Source organism: Arachis hypogaea, chromosome 15 (genome assembly GCF_003086295.3).
Source record: "Arachis hypogaea cultivar Tifrunner chromosome 15, arahy.Tifrunner.gnm2.J5K5, whole genome shotgun sequence".
Classification (NCBI taxonomy): Eukaryota; Viridiplantae; Streptophyta; class Magnoliopsida; order Fabales; family Fabaceae; genus Arachis; species Arachis hypogaea.
The window spans coordinates 154,372,995-154,394,813 of record NC_092050.1 but is presented as its reverse complement, the minus strand read 5'-3'; the positions used below and the strand labels follow the sequence as shown (position 1 = coordinate 154,394,813).

Genomic DNA, 21,819 nt, shown 5'->3' with positions numbered 1-21,819 from the left:
ATAACTTTGGCCAAGCCATCATTACCCATCTTAAGTACTCCAAAATTACCTGGAGTATAAGAAGTGAAGAATTCCTTCTTCGATGTAACATGTATTGAGGCACCACTATCAATTACCCAGCTGAACTCATCATCAGAAATAAGATTGACCTTGTACTCATAATCAGCAATAGCAACAGTAAGAAGATCATCTGAAATAGAAGATACACGATCATTACCACTATCATCCATCTTTTTTTGCTTACCTTTGTTTTTCTTTTTCCAAAGATAGCAATATTTTTGAACGTGGCCCATTTTGTGACAGTAGTGACACTCAACATTCTTGTATCTTCCCTTGGATTTGCTCCTGCTTTTACCTCTACCCTTTTGAACTTTAATATGATTTCTCTCCCTAGTTTCAGTGACTAACATTTTAGAGTGTGACGAAGAATTCTACGTCTTCCTTCTCATCTCTTCATTTAAAATGCCACCTTTAACAAGTTGCATGCTCACTTTACCATTCGGAGCAGAATTAGTAAGAGAGATACGAAATGTCACCCAAGAATCTGATAGAGTATTTACCAACCACAATCCTTGAACCTCATCTTCAAACTTGATTCCCATGCTTGACAACTGATTTAGAATTCCTTGAAATTCATTCAAGTGATCTAATACTTGTGACCCCTCCTTGTATCTCAAATTCATCAATATATTCAACAAGTACAATTTATTATTGCCAGACTTGGAAGTATACAAGGATTCAATTTGATTTCACAATGCCCTAGCATGAGTCTCATTAGCAATGTGATTATAAACATTATCATCCACCCATCGCCTAATAAAACCACAAACTTGTTGGTGTTCAAACTCCCATTCTTCATCTGTTTTAGATTTTGGTTTTTGTGTTGAAAATACGAGTAGATGTAGATTTTTGACAAACAACAAATCTTTCATTTTGCCCTTCCATAGATGGTAATTAGTGCCATTCAAACTTATCATTCTAGTAGAATTATTTGCCTCCATCTTTCAAGCAAGTTATAACTAAATACCAAAAACTGAGCTCTGATGCCAATTGATGGGAATAAAACACACAATTTCCTACTTGCAAGAATTAAAGGAGCAACAATATCCACTCACAATAAGTATTAACACTAGCACAATAATACCCAATAGCAACGGAAAAATCATATAAACCAGAAATTAGAAATAAACTAACACACCAAGATTTTTAACGTAGAATACCTCCTCAATGAGAGAAGTAAAAATCACGAGTCACCAAGACCAGGAAATAGCTTCACTATGATGAAAAATAGAGTACAAGAGAGTCACAAATTATTGTACAAAATGTGCATACAACAAGCCAAACAACCCAAGCTTCAAAGCTTTCAAAACAAGAACAAGAAGATGAAAATACCACAAAAACAGAGCTACTATCCATGGCCAATATCTCCTGCTACAGACATTGAATCGAAGATCCAAACGGTGAAATCAAAGAACCAGATGTGTAGAACACACTATCCAAATTTGAGCTCGATCCAACGGTTAACGAATCTGCAGCAACCAATTTACAGAGACAGCTTTGTGTATGTGCGAAAATAACTTTCTCTCTTCTTTTCTCTCTAGTGTTTAGGTATTCTCCTTTTAAAATGACTTCTCTTACTCAACCCTAACTCACCTCAGCCACTTTAACTATTCATAGACTTGGATACTAGTATTTGGGCTTTATCTCTACATAGAAAAGAAGTCCAAAAAATCCAACAATCTGTTTATTAGATATAAATTTTAATGTATCATGTTTTGATTCTCAATTTTCTCAAACTATTTTTTTTCAATTATCTTTAAGCACATGCAACTAAAAACTTTAAAAAATCCCTCAAAATTACACCATAAAATACTATTTTCTAAAAAGTATTAAACAATCAAATAGTTTCTAAATATTGTAACATTTTTTAATATATATATATATATATATATATATATATATATATATATATATAGTATAATTAATTTAGTTCTCTGCATATAGTATTGCTAATAATTAATAAAAATAATACATTTAATACGAAGAAAATTGTTAGACTCATTTTAAATATACTCCCCTGTGTTTCTCTTTTCTTTTTAATTAAAAAAATTAATAAATTTATCAAACATACAAATATGACAAACAACTGCAAATAAGTTAGAAACGCGAGACTTTAGTTTCCAAATACATATTATGTATTTGTATTATTTAATTTATTTTAGATGCAGGGTAGTCTGTATAATATATTAGTAATTAGGGCTAAAATAGTCCTCTTTTAAAATATTACTATAATTGTATATTGAATTTTAGTCTTTGTAATGTTTGATAATTTTGACGAGATCTTATAATAAAATTTACATTCATTTTAGTAGAATTTTAAAGATTAAATAACTTTTTCTTGTAATGTCACCTTAAGATTAGTGCAGAACATGGCAATTATATATTAAATTTTATTCCTTGTAATGTTTTTGATAATTTAGTGGCACCTTAAAGTGAAATTTACATTATTACTTTTCATTTATTGCATAATAAAATATAAAAATAATAACGGATTTGTTTTTCTGTTTTTTTATTGTATTTGAACACTAATATTAAAATTAATAAATAATGAGGCACATGAAAAAAGAAAAATAAAAAAATTAAAAAATAATCTAATTAAATAAGTTGTGTATTAATCACTTAAATTTGTATTTATTAAATAAAAATATTTAAAATTTTTTACAATAATAAACTTATCATGTGTCATATGACCCATGTTAGTTAAATCCTAATTTTAATGACACTTTAAAATAAAATTTACATTATTACTTCTCATTCATGCATAATAAAATATAAAAATAATAATGGATTTGTTTTTTAGTTTTTTTTATTGTCTTACTAATATTAATAGATAATGAAACACATGAAAAAAAAATAAAAAGATTAAAAGATAATCTAAATAGATAAATTGTATATTAGTCACTTAAACTCACCTAGCATAATAGTAAAGATCTAAAGAGTTATCAAAGATTTTTTTTGTAAAATTAGGAATGAGACTTAACCCAAAATCCTCTAGGTAAAAATAAAAAGATTATGTCATTTGAGTTATAACTAATTAGTAAGTTAACAATGAATTTAGAAGCTATATTTAGCTCTCTTTTAATATATTACTAATAGATAAAAATGATAAAAAAAACTTTTTATTATAAAAAAAATTATTTTTTTAATTTTTTTATAAATATTTTAAATAAATTTTTAAAAATCATAAATTAATTTTAAAATTTATACCAACATTAATACTATAATTTTTTATAATAGAAGAGTTATAACTTCTTTTCTAAGTATTTAATTTAAATCTGTAAAATTACTTTGTTGCTTTATACAATACGTATTAAAGCCCGTTTGGAAAACATTAGAAACTACATTATTTTCTTTTATTTTTATTTTTTTTATTTTTAAATTATGAAAAGTCATAGTATGCGTGTTTGGCATTATTTAAAAAAAAAGTTTTAACTTTTTGAAAAGTTAATTAACAGTTTTTTGAAGAAGTAAAAATATAAGACTTTTTCTTCTTGATAAGTCATTCTATCATCTCTGTAAAAATATTGTCTGCTTCTGTTGAAAATCCTAGTCTTCCATCACTATTTTCACATAAAGTTCTATCTGTTAGAAGTACTGGCATTTCACCATCATTTTCACACAATATTCCATTTGCTGAAAGTATTGGTCCTCCACCATCATTTTTACGTAATGATTCATCTGCTTAAATTATTGACCCTCCACTACCATTTTAAAACAATATTCCATCTGAATCACCTACTGCATATATTCCTTTCAGATATTTTTTTATTTTATTTTTTTTCATATGTGATTTTATTTTTATATAGGTTGCTATTATTTTTATAGTTAGTTATAACAAGTCTTGACCTCAATAAAGGAGGAGGCTAATAAGAGTAAAAATAAAAAAATAAAAACAGAAACGAAATATATATTGACACACATTTTATATTTATTTTTTATTTTCACATACCATATCATACACAATAAAACAGCAAATACTAACTACACAATAATTTTTTTTGGTATTGCCATCAAAATTATTGTGAATTAAAATTTTATTACTATTCACCACATACAAGAACACCATTATGGGTGAAAGTGAAGTAGAAGAACTAATTTCTAATGATATTATGTGGCAAGAACTAATTGTCTAAAAAATAGAACTAATAAGAGAGCAAATAAAAAATCAATTGTCTAAACGATTGTAATCTTAGTGATTAGGTTATGTAAAATCAATATTTAATATTGAAAAATATTCGTTATCATGGTTATTTTAATTTCCATCTTTTTGTGTAAAAAAATTATATTTTTTGAGTTATTTATTCAAACACTACAACTTTAAAATAAGTACTTCTATAACAAAAAATTCAAACACAAAATAATTCATCTATAAAATACTATTAATAAAAGTGTTTACACTTTAAATTCTTTTTTCAAAAGAACTTATTTAAATTATTTATCAAAAGCTTAATATATTTGTTTTGTAACTTTATTTACAAGAACGGCTATTTACCGAAGAGAGAATACACTCCGAATTGAGTAAGTGCCAAGCAAAATAGGTGAAAGATGAATCGCCCCAGAGAGTGAAAACCCGGTCTAATAGCTAGCCCAACTTCCTTGTATCTGAAAACGATGACAGGATGTTAGGGGAGACTTTTTGGATAATTGACTTCCACACTCATCATTGGCTCTTTCCAAAACTCACTGTTATTCACTCATTCAACCTTTCTCTTCTTCTCTGTGGTTCACATTCTTGATCAAGTTCTATCACCTCAATTTACACACAATAAGGTTGTCCTTCATTGCAAAATTATAATACCATCTTTGAATATTGGATTTATTTAGCCTCTTAATCTGTGATTTTAAATTGAAGTATTGAGTATGTTGGAAAACTATGTTCTTTTATAAAATATTCAGTGAATTATTTTTTAAATTTTCTTTTAGTTAATGTATAGTTTGACGTTGTACTGTGTTTGTAGGCAAAACATGCTGGTTCGTTGGGTTCCACCGTCTGAAGGAGCCATCAAACTCAATGTGGATGGAAGTTCAAGAGGAAACCCAAGAAGAGCGGGATGTGGCGGCTTGCTCAGAGATCAAAATGGCAACTGTATTGCCGGATTTGTTAGCTATATTGGCTTTGCCGGCAGTGTTGAAGCCGAACTAATAGCTATTCGGCATGGTTTGCGGTTGGCATGGCAGTAAAGGTGGAATGTGAAAATGATTGCATAGTGGCTCACTACTGGCTCTGAATATTATTCATGACAATGCCGAAGACTTTCCAGAATTCGCACACATTGTTGAAGAAATTCATCCGTTCATGCTTCTTGAGTGGGACGTCACTATCTATCATATCATGAGGGAAGGAAATTCGTGTGCTGATTTTTTTTTGGCAAAGATGGGTTCTTCTTCAAATTCTACGTTTTCTCTTATGATTAACCCTCCGTCGGAACTCACTAACCTTCTTCTTGCCGACTCCAAGGGTGTTCTTTATTCTAAAGCTTAGTTATATGAGGTTATAAAAGTTGTTGAACTTTTTTTTATTCCATAAATTATACATGGTTGATATACTCTTTTTCCTGTATTGGATTTTTTCCCAATCTCCAAGATTTGGTCCATAGGGGTTTTTTAAGGAGGCATAACCTGCATAGGCCGAGTATCCATGTAGTCTATACCAATCTCAGTGAAACAATGTACTATTCAAATGTATCATATTCAACTTCAATCAAATTACAAAATTTCTGATAAAAAAATTGAATTTTATATTAATTATTGATAATTGTTAAATTATGTTCTCACACACCAATATAATATTTATTGATATATTGATTAAATCATACAAATAAATGCATAGATCATATATTAATTTTAAACAAGATGCCTAGATCCTCCAATTCAGAGTTGACAAAGTTCCTACTATTATATTACTTTGAAGAAGCAGAAGGAAAAACCTTGCTGCTGCTATATGTATGGATCGGAAGTCATTACTAAATGCTGGCTCAGTTCCTGGAAATTTCAGCGCAGTATGGAAAAATTGAACTTGAAACAAGTGATGATGTTGTGTATGTGCTTCTCAGGAATATGCATTGTGCAACCAAAAAAAAAAGATGTGGAAGAAGGGTCAGCTATAAAAAAGTTGACTAGGAAAATGAGTGTCAGGAAAAAGGCCTTAGTAATAGTTGGGTTGTGAATCCTGATTTGTGATTTGTGAATTGTGTTCTGAGTGTGAAATTTTCTGAATGGTGATATGGACAAGTGCATAACAAGATTCTATAGTTCTTTTTTCAACAGGTTTATTTCTTAGAAATACATCGAAATCAAAGCACAACCAAAAGAAGCAACACAACATTTGGTATTACAAACCCTGCTTACAATATTGGCATGATAACCATTACTCACAATAATCATAGTGGATATAAAAAATGATATTCATACACCAAAATCAGCCACTAAAATCAGCCACCAATGTATTTGTGTATAAATACATGTGTGGTTTAATTTATTTTTATGGTATATATTCCAACATGTATTTTACACTTTACTTGACTTTCGTGTACACGTAGTATAGTTGAGTTGATATTTATCTAAAACACACATTATAAATGAATTGTTCAAGTTCTTAGCGCGAATCACCATGTGTAGGTACTTCACGTCGTAGTAAATTCTTAAACCAAAGAGCTGACTGTTTTGGATGTCTTTTCAGGCCATTTTTGAAATCAGTAAAGTAGATTCCAAACCTCACAGTGTAGCCAGCATCCCATTCAAAGTCGTCAATAAATGACCATGCAAAATATCCTTTTACATTTACACCTTCCCTGAAATATGCAAAACCAACAAAATTAGGAACACACTAAACATGTTTACAATTTATTCAGCAAAAACAGTTTATCTGATATGATAGCACATACTTGATTGCAGTTTGAATATATTGTAGGTGACTATAATAGTAATCAATTCTTGTTTGGTCTGCAAGGGCTTCCTCAAGTGCAAGTGTTGGATCATTGAGTTCATCTATGCCTACATAATTAACACATTGTTTTCCATAAACATAAGGAAACAAATACTGTGTTAAAACTAAATGTGAACCAATAAAGAATCTTTTAATTTGTGTGTATATTACCATTTTCAGTGATGTAGATCAACGGATTGTCGTAATTTGATTTGAAATAGAACAAAAGGTCGTGAATTCCTTTTGGATAAACTGACAACCAGTCTGAAGCACCCTGCAAATGTAGAGGCTAAGGTAACTGAATTTCAAGAATTGATATGCTGCTGCAAATCCATATATTACCTTTGGACCAATAGGTATTCCATCACACTCATCTGTCACATTAAAATGCATCTTGTATCAATAAACTAGAAAATAAAATATCTTGGGTAGTATGTGCTAGAGAGAACAACAGCATCATTCTTGGGTAGTATCATTAACCTAAGATATGATAATTCTTCATTATGTATTAAAATCTATCCCATTAGTACTATCCACACAAACATGTTCTTACTTGTAAGAGTAACTAGAGAATCTGTAAGATAGCTAGGCTTCGCTTTACTTAGTTCTGGTGCATGAGCAGCATAAAAGGAGGTGTAGTAGTTTAATCCAATAAAATCAAAGGACCCTCTTAAAATCCCTGATTGATATAAAGAGAACTTTGGCAACCTATTTCCCACCAGAAGCTGCATTGAACTTGGGTAGTCTCCTTTTGTTATTGGCTCCATAAACCTGAAATTTCATTATTTGAATCAGCTCTCATGTGACAGTGAATTCATATGACAAAATAAGCTACAGCAGCATATAATTGACAGTGAATTCAAATGACAAAAATTCTTGTGTTCTTGCTTTTATTCTAATTAACTAACTATATGTCATGTTAGTCTTCATTTTCTTCATCACCTAATTTTATATTACATCTTTATTTTTTTTAACCATGAAGTTCATCGGACGTTTAACCAACAGATTAGAGCAAGAAACATAAGAATTTCTCAGTAGCAAGATCCTGTAGTAAAATTCACTAATGAGTCTTTTTTTTTTTTTTTTCTCATTTAAGAATTTATACCATCCAAGCATGAAATCAAGGGATCTCTGTGCAGCATGATGATCCAATTCTGTATCATGTAATGGCACCATCCAGAAACAAAGCAGTGCTATTCCTATTAAGCCCTTCTGAGATGCCTATGTACACAAAGGAAAGTAAAGTTTTGCTTCCAATATTACTCTAAACTAGTTCATAGAGCTCCATTCATTTTGTCAATTGAAAGTTTCTTATAAAAATGTGTAACAAAACCTGATACTTAGTCTTGTAGATGTTAACAGTAGCTGCATGAGCTAGTAGCAGATGGTGTGTCACCATATAGGGCTCAGTGCCTGAATCTCCACCGGTGCAGCTAAGGTTCTGCCAGGCTGAACATCTTCCTGGTGCAAACTTTCCTGTTGCATAGGCTTCATAGCTGAAGGACCACGGCTCATTGATCGTAATCCAATGCTTCACTCTATCACCAAACTGCTTAAAGCAAACCTCAGCATAGTCCTGGAAATCATTCCTATAGGAAAGAGTGAGACTGGTGCGTTTGGTTTGTATTTTCGCTTTCTGTTTTCTTCTTGGGTATTTTTTGTTTCCAAAATTTTGTAAAGAAAAAACAGAAAACATGAGATGAAACAAGCCTAAAAACAGAAAATGAAAACACAAACCAAACACACTTAATGTTCAAGACATGTTGACTAATACTTTGACTAATTAGGAATTAGGAGATGTAAATTACACTATCTCAGGGCTTAAAAAGCCTCCATATTCATCTTCTAAAGCCTGAGGAAGGTCCCAATGAAAAATTGTCACAAAGGGTTGAATATCTGCATTGAGTTACCAAGAAAGAAAGATGTTATGCTTAAATTACTCATAAGAGAAACAGAAACTAATTACTAATATCTTAGCTTTGCAACATATTTGATTAATGATGATGACCTTTGGCTAGCAGCTCATTGATGAGGTTATTATAATAATTTACTCCTTCCTTGTTAACACCTCCATTAAGTCTTCCCTCTGAAATTACTCAAATTAGCCAATGCATAAGTTTTAGTTAGCTTTGATAACAAATTTTATTGAAATGATTTAAAAGAGTGCAAAATTGGAAGTTTCTCTAGTGTCATGTTTCTTACTTGGGAGTATTCTGGACCAAGAGATTGAGAATCTATAAGCATCCATGTTCATATCCTTCAAGGCCTCAACATCTTCCTGCATAATCAATACTTTCTTCAGAAGAATCACAATTATGCTTGCTTAATATCTCTGTTCAGTTATTACAGTGTAATAATGTTTGTGTTACAGCACCTTATAATGATGATATTCATCAGCAGCTACATCTCCATTACTTCCGTCTTGTATCTTACCTGTCATGAATCAAGCATAATGTAGTCATTTATAACTTACCATATGAAAAAATGGAATTCATAACACCCCAATTTTAATTGACCTTTTCATATAAAGGAAAAACAAAACACTTTTTTAATTAAATTTGTCCACAATTTTTAGAAAACAATTTTTCCTTTTGAACTTTTAAAGTAGAAAATGGAACTCAACCGACACCACTGTTATCAAGTGGTAGATAAGTTACTTCCCTCCCAAGTTGTCTCGATCTCGAGCAAATCATAACAGCAAAATTACGAATAAAAATAGATTCAATAAAATGCTACATCCAAGTAATTTAACCAATCAAGTCCAACCAAGTTTTTAGTGTCGTCATCATTGTTGTTGTTATTGTCTTCTTCTAATATATATAGTCGTTATTGTTATCGTCATTATTGTTATTGTTATCATTGAATTTTTGTTATATTGATGACATTGTCTGATACAAAATTGATTTGGATGTGTTTTGTTCAAAATTGACTTGGGTATGTGCTTGTTTTGAAATGAGTTTGTTTGTGTATCGTCATTGTTAAGTAATTTTGGAATTTAATTTTCGGTTCATCCTGAATGTAATTTTGGTTCATTTTTGAGTGAATGTATGATCATTCAATTTTGTTTGTGCACTTGTTTTTTAACGCAATCATTAAGTAATTTCGGTTTATTCTAGATTTAAATAAGGTGTACTTGGTCTGAATTTGTTTTAAAACAAGTTTGTTTGTGTATCGTCATCGTTAAGTTATTTTGGTTCATTTGAAATTTAATTTTCGGTTCATTCTAAATGTAATTTTGGTTCATTTTTGAGTGAATTAAGGTGTATTTGGTCTCGTTGTTATGCACAATTCAAAACTCTTCCTCCTCACATCCTTTCTTGAGAGAAATAAAACCAAGAAAAATAATAATCAAACAAAAAAAAGAAACAAGAATAAAAAAGCTCTTCAAAATTTCTCATCATATTCTTTGTCTTCTTGTCTTGTTCATCTTCTCCTTTTGTTTTTTCTTCTCATAATTCTTCTTGTTTTACCCTCTTAACAATAATAAAAGTATGAAAAAATCAAACAAAGAAGAAGAAATATATAATGCTGCAAAATTACTTGATCGATTTGGATGTATTTTTGTTCATGATTTAATTTTGTTTATGTGCTTGTTTTCGAACGCAATCATTAAGTAATTTCGGTTCATTCTAAGTTTAAATAAGGTACACTTGGTCTGTACTTATTTTGAAATGAGTTTGTTTGTATATCATCATCATTAAATAATTTCAGTTCGTTCGGAATTTAATTTTCGGTTCATTTTGGATATAATTTCGATTCATTTCTAAGTGAATTTCTGATCATTCAATTTTGTTTGTGTGCTTATTTTCGAACGCAATCATTAAGTAATTTTAGTTTATTCTAAATTTAAATAAGGTGCACTTGGTCTGTACTTGTTTTGAAATGAGTTTGTTTGTGTATCGTCATCATTAAGCAAGTTCGATTTATTCAAAATTTAATTTTCAGTTCTTTCTAGATGTAACTTCAGTTCATTTTTGAGTGAATTAAGGTGCATTTGGTCTCGTTGTTTTACACAATTCAAAACTCTTTCTCTTCATCTTCTACTACTTTTTCATTATCTTCTTATGTCATTTTGTTATAATTATTATTGTTACACTCTCTTGAGAGGAATAAAACAAAAAAAAAAAGAGAAAAAAAATTAAAAAAGAAAAAGAAGAAACAATAATGTTGCAAAATTATCAAGGAGAGGAGGAGGAAAAGAAAAACAAATGCACCAACAACAGCAGCAATAAAAAAATGACAATGAGGAGAAAACACGCGAAAAAGAAGGAGCGCGAAGAAGAAGGAGGAGGAGGAGGAACGTGAAAAAAAAAAGAAGAAGACGACGACGACGATAACGTAAAGTTTGCGCATATAATTACGTTCTTTTAATGAGTGATTTTTGTTAATATTGAGTCTAACTTTGTTGAGTTACGAAATTAACTAATTTCAATTGATGATGACAAAGATTATTTTATTGGATTAACTACTCAATTAAGTTTGATTGCATTTGATTAAGTGATGCAGGCCAAAATTCAATGATACAGCAGCCCAAATGAATGGAACATAGGATCAGAAGCTCTCAAAAAGTGTTGAAAAAACTTACAAGCACAACCCAAATATGGTAAAACAAAAGAAATCACTTGGGTTGAATAAAAAGAAGCAAACCTAAGCCCAAATTGCTCACTCAAGATGATCCCTCCATGGTGGTACCCTCCAGAGCCAACGTTCACTTCTTTCTTTCAGTCAGATTCAGAGAAGAGAGAGAAAGCTTCGTTCCTTGCTCATTACATCATAGAAAAAAGAAAGAGAAAGCTTAATCCAAAAGGCAAAGGTCTAATCACCCAAATCAATCTAATTCTAGCTAAGTCAAAAGCTAAAGGTGATTTATTTCCATTTGCATGCAATTTACTTTCTTCACTCCTTTTTCAACTCTCTGCTACTTTATTTTGGGATAAATGGAGAAAGTAATTTCTGATAATCACTTATGTGAATCAAAGGCCAAAATTGTTTATTGGGGACAAAGTTGTAGCTTGAGGGTTTAGATCTGGGTTTATCATTGACCAACTTTTATCTTTATTGTTCTGAGACATTCGATCAAGTAAAAAGGATATGTTCCAATATTCCTAATTTAAGGATTAATGGAAGTTGGTGAAAGGCTAAGTTGGCAGCACACAACTCGAAGAGTTGACTCTGAGGAGAGCAACTCAGCAACTAGGAAAGAGATACAAAAAAAAGATTTTCAATTTTTGAAGACAAGGAAAAAGGATCAGAGTCTGAATTTCATTGAGAGCTTCCTGAAAATGTTCAACATTTTAGACAGTGCTATCAAAATAATGAAGCATTTCGCCAAGATGAAGAACTTGATTAGTGTTTGCTCAACCCGGTTCAACCTGTAGCAACAGAGGTTGTTGAAGCATCAATCTCCTTCATGTTTTACAGATTGTGATTTCACTTTTAATGTATATCTTTTTGTAATTTCTTGAGTGATAAAAGGCTGAAAGTGAGAAATAAAAAAAAAAAACCTATGAGTAATAAAATGCTGAGTGATACACTTGAAAGAAAAATCTAGAATGATTTCAGATTTGAGATTTCTTTAGTTTGTTTCTATTGTCTTGTATTCACTATTCAGTACCTGTGAGGTACCCTTTTTTTAGTTGGGTTAGAACTAAGAATAAATAGTTAGATATTAGCATAACCAAGACAAGTTAGGTTAGAATTTGAGAGAAAAAGGATTGTATCAATTCTTTGGAATTGGTGTATGTAATACTTTAACTATCGTGAAAATTTTAGCACTGTTGTGTTGGAGACTGGATGTAGGTTGCATTGCATAAGGCAACTGAACCAGAATACATGATGGTGTCAGCTTCTCTCTTCCCTTATCTGTTCTGTTTTTTTAAATTTATGAGACAAAACCAAATTGTCTCATAAATATTTCGCTGCTGAGTTCAAACAAATTTATATTTAAAGGTTGAACTTAAAGCGTTATTTCATTAAAGTAAAAGAAGGCCATAAATTTAACCCCTCTTCTCTAAACCTTTTACAACCTTCAAACTTAAATGACAATAATACTTAAATATATAACATATCTAAAATAGATTAAGTCTTGGCGCCTCAATAGATTCAAACTCAACCTATTTTAAAAATTTAAATTTGTTAATAAATCATACTTAAGTTCACAAATGTATCCAACTAGCCTATCAAACTTGTCTAAACGTATTAAGTTATAAATAAATATAGAAATATATTATTCGTAATAGAAGTTTATTAAAACTTTAAATTTAGTAAATTTAATTATAAATATTTTTATATATTTTAAATAATTTAAAAATTTAAATATTGTCGTAAATATTAAATTTGTTATATTCGTATAAATAATATTTTACTAAAAAAGAAAAATAATTTTTTTAATATTTCTTTTTCAAAACAAAACCTATAAAGCCTCTTTACTATAAACTAAGAATGGAAGTGAGTCAAGTCAACTCATGAGTCCGTTCGAGCTCGACTTGTTAATAATTCGATAAATTGAACTTTTAAACTAATGAGCCGAGTTGGAGTCTAAAATTGAGCTCATAAATTAAATAAATCAAACTTAAACTTGAATAAGCTCAACTCATTAGTTCATGAACTGACTCGATTATATATATATATATATATATATATATATATATATATATATATATATATATATATATATATATAATCTTAATTATTTAAAATTTTATATTCATTTTTTATATATAATTTTGATGTAGGACATAAATAAAAAATTTATAATTTATTGATAGATAGACAATATATAAAATTGATCTTTTAAATAATTTTTAAAATATATAAGTTATAATTTATTGATATAGAATTATAGGTTATATTTCTATTATTTGAGTCAGCTCGTGAACTTTCGGTGAGCGGAGTTTGAACTTAAATTAAAATAGGCTCGATTGTTAATTAGTCGAGTCGTGAGTCAAATTTAATTTTTGTGAGTCGAACTTGAACTTGATCTAACTCGACTCAGCTTACCTCACTTTCAGCCCTACTCTAAACAAAACAATCATTTTTGTCTTCTTAGCATTACCGTATTCAAAAAGACCTGAACTTAGAGGACTAAACTCAAGCACACTAGCAATGGCACAAAGAAATAAATTAAAACTTAGAAACCTGGATATTTATGAGTGAAAGTATCCCATATACTTGGTTCTCTGCCACCTTCATCTGCTGCACCTTCCACCTGAAAATTTGCATAAAAGACAGCTTAATTCATAGTTCATAGCAACATGATACAATTATTATGGGAAAAGAGAATACCTGGAAAGAAGAAGATGCTGCCCCAAAAATGAAACCATGTGGAAAAGCTGAACGGTTGAGATATGCATTAGTAATATCGCTGTTGAATATGGCTGCAACGTCAATGAATGTAAAAGTAAGAAACAATGTAACAGTGAAGAAATGATGAACACTGAAGAATGCCATAGTGACCGATCGGTTTTGATTTTTGACACGTAGCTTGAGGCCGTTATATAAAGTAAGTGAGACGCACGTGCTTTAATTCCGATTACACTTTGTAAAATATCTACAGTTGCCAACCACTTAGATCTTTTTAATTATTAGTGTGTCGGATATTTCTTTCTGATATTTGAGATTAGAAATAATGCTGGTAAGTCTTTATCAAATTTGCCTTTTTTCAGTTCTTTGTCAACTTAAAGTGCTTAAGGACTCGCTCGCTGGATTTTTTTTAGAAATAAAATAAAAAAAATTCATATTTCTTCGAATACCATTTTTAAATTTTAATTTCACAAATACGATTATTTTTAGAATAAGTTTGCCTCACTCCCGACAAACTCTATAAAAATGATAGAGTTCACCTCACCTCCTGCGAACTCACTTTAAGTTTTTTGAATCTCACGTTTTTAATCTATTTTAAATTTTTAATCCATTATCATTATCTCCTAATCTACAAATAGTATATAAAAATACACAAAAATACACAAACAACAAACATAAATTGTTCAAGAATTTTTTTAATTATAAATTAAAAAAATAAGTCATATTTAACAATGACAACCATTATCATCATCTCTAGAAATATACAGGTGCACCGGAATAAGCCATATTTAACAAAGATTTTTTAATTATAAATCGTATTTTATTTTAAAAAAGTTTTTAAAAAATATAAATAAATTTTTTCAAAATAAAAGACGACTTATAATTAAAAAAATTCTTGTTAAATATGCTTATTCCGGTGTACTGTGTATTTTTTGAATGGTTGCCATTCTTAAATATGGCTTTTTTTTTAATTTATAATTAAAAAAAAAATCCTTGAAGAAGCCATATTTGTTGTCGGTGTATTTTTGTGTACTCATATGTACTGTTTGTAGATCTATATACTATTTGAAAATGATGATAATGGATTAAAAACGTGGAATTCAGAAAACTTAAAGGGAGTTCGCCAGGAGTAAGACAAAATCTATAATTTTTATAGAGTTTACCGGAGGTACGATAAACTTGCTCTAAAAAAAATCGTATTTGGGGAATTAAAATTCAAAAATGATATTTAAAAAAATATAAATTTTTTTATTTTATTTCTGAAAAAAATTCCTCGTTCAAAGTCTCAATCAGTTAGACTTTGTAAGTGCTTGTGTCTTTTACAATTTTTTGCTTAATTACTCTATGAGTTTCTATAGTTTTATTGAATTTTTAATCAGGTCCCTATACTTTTTTTTTTATTATTTTCAATTGAGTCTATATACCATATCAGATTTTGTAACTAAATCCTTACCGTAACAAAAACGTTGAAATTAACCGAATATTCTGTTAAACTATACAGAATATTCAATTAAGTGTTAGGCATATTCGTTTTGTTTAATAGAATATTCTGTTAGTTGCAATATTTTTGTCACGATAGGGACTTAATTATAAAATATAATATGTTATAGAAACTGAATTGAAAAGAAAAAAAATATAAAGACCTAATTAAAAATTCGATAAAACTATATAGCCCGACAGAATAATTAAATTTTTTTTTATTGAGCGTGTTCTTTTTAGAAAGAAGAATGTTGAGGGTATTAAAACTTATTATTTTTAGTCATCCGATTGAAAATATATTATTGAATTACTATATTAAAGGAATTAAATTATGGATAAAAATAATAGTTAAAAACAATCAATTCTAATGGCTCTTGAGCATTTCTTTTTAGAAATAATAGTCACTATTATGCTAAACAACATAATAGTTTTTTGAGGTTAAGACGCTCGCTATTGTTTTGAAGATCCATGAAAATAATAGTCACTACATATCTTTTTAAGAGTTTAATTTTAATATATTAATAGTGTAAAAACGTTTTATACAATCGTTTAATTATATTTATTCGTTTGGATAACTATTTACAAAGTCAATATAAATAATAGCTATTTTTACTAATGTAGCAATATATTACCATGATAATATATTAAAATTAATTTTTTTTAATTTCTAAAGTTTGTAGAATATTAGGATCGGAGTAGATTTTATGTTCTTCGTTTGACTAAACTAACAAAAAAAAAGGGAAAGTATAAGGAACCAATGAAATATTTATACAATGTGTACAATGGAGGTTTAGGGAGTATTAGAGATATAATCATTAGTGTTACCTTTTCTCATCAGCTGAAGTTTTTGGGATGAGTGGTATCATAACATGGTATTAGAGTCCTAGATAGCCCATTGTACACATTGTACAAATAGTCCATTGTCTCCCTAGCAGGATCCTTTGATTTTTTATCTCACTCTCTTATCAATTTACTTATTATATTCTTATCAGCCCCACTTATGAATGATATTAATTATAATATCATATCCCTAACTATTAAACATTCTTGTAATCACTATTTAATATTTTTTTGGGCCCCGCTACACATACATGCAAATAACGCATACAATCCTTACAAGTTGGCTCAACCCAGGTTTAATCCACGCGCACTCCTTCCCTTTAAATGGAGCGTCAATTCCACGCGCGTCACTCAAATGATTACGCTTCGAAAAAACCGCTCGTTATGGCTCACTCTTCCTCTTCTCCTTCAAAGATAACACAAATCCTCAAGTTTCGAGCAACATTCCAAACTTAAGACATTTGAACTCGTCGCGAATAATAGCAGAAACCATCAACAAAATATTATTCAAGGTACGTTATTGTTTTACTCATGTACATTTTCCACATTTCTGTTTCTGATTTCGAAATCGAAGAACTAGGTTTTACTGTTCTTCTATGTTCTTCTAGGTTTTATTGATCTTCTTGTTCTAAATCTCATATCACTGTTTTTACTATTCTTCTTATTCTAGGTTTTACTCTTCTTGTAAGTTCCTCTAGGTTTTACTGTTCTTCAAAGTAGTTCTAGGTTTTACTGTTCTTCTTGTTCTAATTCTTCTCGTAACTGATTTTTCGCTGTATATTGCTTAATTTATTGGGTGTATATGGAGTAATTTGTATGGGTGTATATGGTTGATTGTTGGGTGTATATGGCGTAATGTGTTGGGTGTATACGGCGTAATTTGTTGGGTGTATATTCCTGAACCCATATCATGTAATATAATCAACTGTTGCAACTGTTCTAATATTGCTTGTCCTTGGGTGTATATTGCTTGACATTGTAATATTGCTAGAGCTTGTATATTTATCCATATTTCAGTGAATTGAACATAATTTTAAACTGATCTAATTAAATACTTATGAAATCGGTTTGGGTGTATGTACCTCATCTAAGTTTTTATCGTTCATCTTGCTCTAGTTTTTACTGTTCTTCTTGTTTTAGTTCTTCTTCTAACTGATTTTTGTGTGTATATTGAGTAATTTGTTTGGTATATATGGCGTAATGTGTTGGGTGTATATGGTTGATTGTTGGGTGTATATGGCGTAATTTGTTGGGTGTATATTTCTGAACTCATATAATTTAATATAGTCAACTGTTGCAAATGTTCTGATACTGCTTGTCCTTGGGTGTATATTGCTTGACATTGTAATATTGCTTGAGCTTGTATATTTATCGTTGTTTGAGTCAATTGAACATCATTTTGAACTGATCTCATTAAATACTTATAAAATCGGTTTGCGTGTATGTGGTTGATCTATGGGTGTATCTGACTGATATCTATGGGTGTATTTTTCATTGCAGTAAAAATGGAAGGCAAAAACCAAGCTAAAAAAGTTGTAAGAACAAATATATGTCTTCGATCAAATCAGTTTTTCATAATAGAAATATATCTAACTCTAATTTTGCTTTGTTTACAGCAAATCAAGGACCTAAAGTGTGCAACCCATCTGTTGAGTGAGAAATTCAGAAATATGAGCGAGGAGAAGTGATGCAATAAGACTGTCCAGGCCATCCTCATTGTTATTGAGTCCATTTTGTCAGATAGATTCTAATGATATTGTCACTAATTAATGTAACTGTTATATACTCTTGTAAGAAATTGAACACATGGTGTAAATATATTTGATCCAATTATAAGTAAATTTTTTTTCCATAATTAAACTCTCTCTGGTGTATTCAAAATGTCTGATTTACAGGTACTATAATATGAAGGAAAACATCAAACCAAATATACACCCATAACCTGGCATTTTACACCCAAAGAATGTTGATTATACACCCAAAACCCTAAAAACCTAAATCATAAACCCTAAACCCTAAAAATGAAACCCTAAAACCTAAAACCTAAAACCCTAAACCCTAAACCACCCAACCTACTATACCCAAATCATTGAATTTTAGGGTTTAGGGTAATTATATTATTGTTTGACGAATTGAATAAGCGAGCTGTTCCGGGTAATAAACTTGTTAAAAAATGAATGCATGCTCTCGCTCCTTTGTGTGCTTCTCATCCCTACCCAGAAGTGGTGATCCAGATAGATTGGAACCCATATATGACGGTCTACATAGAGATCTGCATAATACACCCAAACACAGACTATAAATACACCCGATAAAAATTAAATTTACACCTCTGCTGCAGATTTTAACCTAACACTACCTGAAAGCCACTTGTTGTCTACAAGACTAAAATTTAGCAGAAAATCATTCCAATTCCTATCAAATGAGTCTTTGCTATGAGAGTTTCATTTTCCCTCTCTGCTACATGTAATCAATTGATTCTTAATCTCGTTTTCCTTCCTATTTGTGCTCCGAACTCTTGTAGAAAAACCTGCAGCCTTGGCGTAGTTTCTGTAAAATTTTCCAGCATCTTCAAGGGTGGTAAAGGTCATTCCAACCTTCGGAATAAACTGGTCATCAACAACAGAGAAGCTGCAGAATACACCATGTCAAAAACTATAAATACACCCAATTATTGCTAATATAATACACCCGAACGGCACCAACTCAACTAAAATGACAATAAAAACCATAAGCTGTAAATACACAGGCTGCAGAATACACCATGACAAAAACTAAAAACACACCCAATCATGTCTGATATAATACACCCGAACGACAACAACTCAGCTAAAATAACAGAAAAAGCCATAAACTGTAAATACACCCACACTCCCGAAAAGATACACCCAAAAAAGTTTTGATCTACATCCGAGCGTCTGCTATAAATTTCAGATAATCAATCAAAACTAATACATTACATTCAATCCACAGATTTATGTTCACGGGGAAGTTTCACAGTCAATGTTCACGAATTATTCAACTACACAATGCTATACAAATGACCGCAACAAAATTCAGAGTAATCGTATGTAAATCAAACCTCAGAACTTCGTTAGATTCAACATTCATAATCCACTTCGCCCTGATTCAGCTGACAATCTGAGGTTGAATCATCCATTATCTTCAAAACGAGTTCAAACTTTGATTTCAGAAACCAGAAAATCGAAAAGAAAATGAAGCTGGAGTTACAGAGAGAAGAACTAACGTCAATGACGAAGAACAAACAAATGAGAAAGAAGAGGAAAAGAACGATCAAAAAACCAGGAGAAGACGCGCGAGAAGAAGAACGATGAAATTTGGAAAGAAGGAAAACAAAGAAGGAAACAAATCTTTTAAATTTGGTAGTTATACAAACGCGGGATCTTTATATAGCGCGTGTAAGTGACGTAGGAGTTGCAGCGCGTTTTGGTGGATTAAGCGTTAATGAACTTGTAATAGTTACAAGCCCTAATCGCTTGTATAGTGAGCTTTTCTCTATTTTTTTATAATTTGAATCTTATATTTGAGAATACAATAATGACTAATAACAATTAAAAATAGTCATAATATTTATTAAATAATTTTAATTGTAGTTAATTTTTATTTCTTTTAATTCGTTTATTATTATTGCAAACGTTGGCAAATGTGAAAGCTTGGTTTAATAGATTTTTTATTATTAATTTGAATCATGAAGGTTCTTTATTCCTCCCGACTAAAAATTACAACTCTATTTCAATTATAAGCACAATTGGAATAGGGTAAAGAAATTTACAAGAATGAGTTGAAGAATAATTTGAAGAGACAAACTCACCCGATGAGATTATTGTCCATCAATCAAATTTTGAGAATATAAAAAACTACACTAATTTTGATGAGGTATGGTAATAAACTGATTTAATTTTTTTTATGTGCATCTATAATTATACTGTACTAACTAAGTTCATACATATAGCATTCATAAATTCATATACATAACATCTATAATTACATATAACTAACATCTAAAAATTAAATTCATGTTTATTAGATATTACATCGATACACATATTATTTTTTAGTTATTGCATAAGTAACTATCAAATTAACACAGATGTTTTTAAATTTTTTCATAATTGATTTTGAAAAAATGTCAAATTCTTAAATTAATTTATTCAATTGATAAATTTACTCATATCATCCATAAATTCATACGCATAACATCGATAATTTCATATTAATAACATCCATAATTTTGTACTCATAATATTCATAATTTCATATATATGATGTCTATAATTAATAAATTTTTATAACTAATATTACCAAATTCTAAACTATGCGTCTTATTGTATTTTTCAAATTATCTCATATGTACACTAATAGATCATGATTTTAATTATTTTAATACGAATCCTGCTAGGGAGCCAATGGAGTATTTGTACAATGTGTACAATGGGCTATTTATTTGGCCCAATACGAGTTAAAAAATGAACATCTAGAGTAAAATACTACTAATTTCTCAAACACAATACACTCATACTATCTAGAATAACCATCCGGGTACCAAGGATAATAAACATCTGATATCCTACTGAATCGAACATTCCTAAATCCCATTGTACACATTGTACAGATACTCCATTGGCTCCCTATACTTCCTCTTTTAATATTTTTTATTTAATATTCATATGTTTGCTTATTTATTGATTTTAATATAACGCGTTAATAATTATTTTTAAAAATTTATTTTTTAATTTTTGTTTATATTTTATTTTTATTTTTATTTTCTAATAGTTTATATGTAAAATATGAGTTGTATAGTAGAAGTTGTTAAAATTTTTAAATTTAACCTCCATAGTTTCTGCAGAAAAATTGCATTTTAATGGGTAATAATGCGATTGAGAAATTTTAGGGATTTAATTTAAAAGAAATTGAAATTGATTTTGAAAAGAACATTAACAACTCCAAGCACGTAAAAAAATGGTGGATGATAAGGAGAATAAGTGATAAAAAAGTGTATATCACTTACTTATTAAGAGAATGAAAATTTTTACATGACATTTTTATATTATAATTAATTTTTTACTACATAGCATGTAATAAGTGTTTTTAGATTATCCATCTCTTTAAAGGCTTTTCCATTCCATTTCATTTTCCTGTTAAATAAGAGAAATTCTAGATACATGATTTTAATGGCACTAATCCCCCTTCAA

At 29.7% G+C, this 21,819-nt stretch overlaps 1 protein-coding gene across 1 annotated transcript; it reads right to left on the bottom strand.

The window, feature by feature from the left end:
- Positions 1-6,404: 6,404 nt before the first annotated feature.
- Positions 6,405-14,435, bottom strand: LOC112749315 (beta-glucosidase 12-like). Its single transcript, XM_025797570.3, has 13 exons — positions 14,270-14,435; positions 14,123-14,192; positions 9,360-9,418; positions 9,188-9,263; positions 8,994-9,071; positions 8,794-8,881; positions 8,319-8,574; positions 8,091-8,206; positions 7,539-7,756; positions 7,328-7,359; positions 7,157-7,259; positions 6,945-7,053; positions 6,405-6,851 (listed from the first exon to the last, which is right to left on the bottom strand). Exons 1-13 carry the CDS (start codon positions 14,432-14,434, stop codon positions 6,656-6,658), a joined length of 1,566 nt encoding a protein of 521 aa, XP_025653355.1. The 5' UTR covers position 14,435; the 3' UTR covers positions 6,405-6,655.
- Between the last annotated feature and the right edge of the window lie 7,384 nt (positions 14,436-21,819).

Excerpts from the sequence above, each read along its gene's own strand:
- LOC112749315 (XM_025797570.3), bottom strand. The coding sequence starts at position 14,434 with ATGGCATTCTTCAGTGTTCATCATTTCTTCACTGTTACATTGTTTCTT. Across the intron at positions 8,575-8,793 it reads TTTTTAAGCCCTGAGATAGT|GAATGATTTCCAGGACTATG; the intron begins GTAATTTACATC and ends TCTTTCCTATAG. Across the intron at positions 6,852-6,944 it reads TATATTCAAACTGCAATCAA|GGAAGGTGTAAATGTAAAAG; the intron begins GTATGTGCTATC and ends TGCATATTTCAG.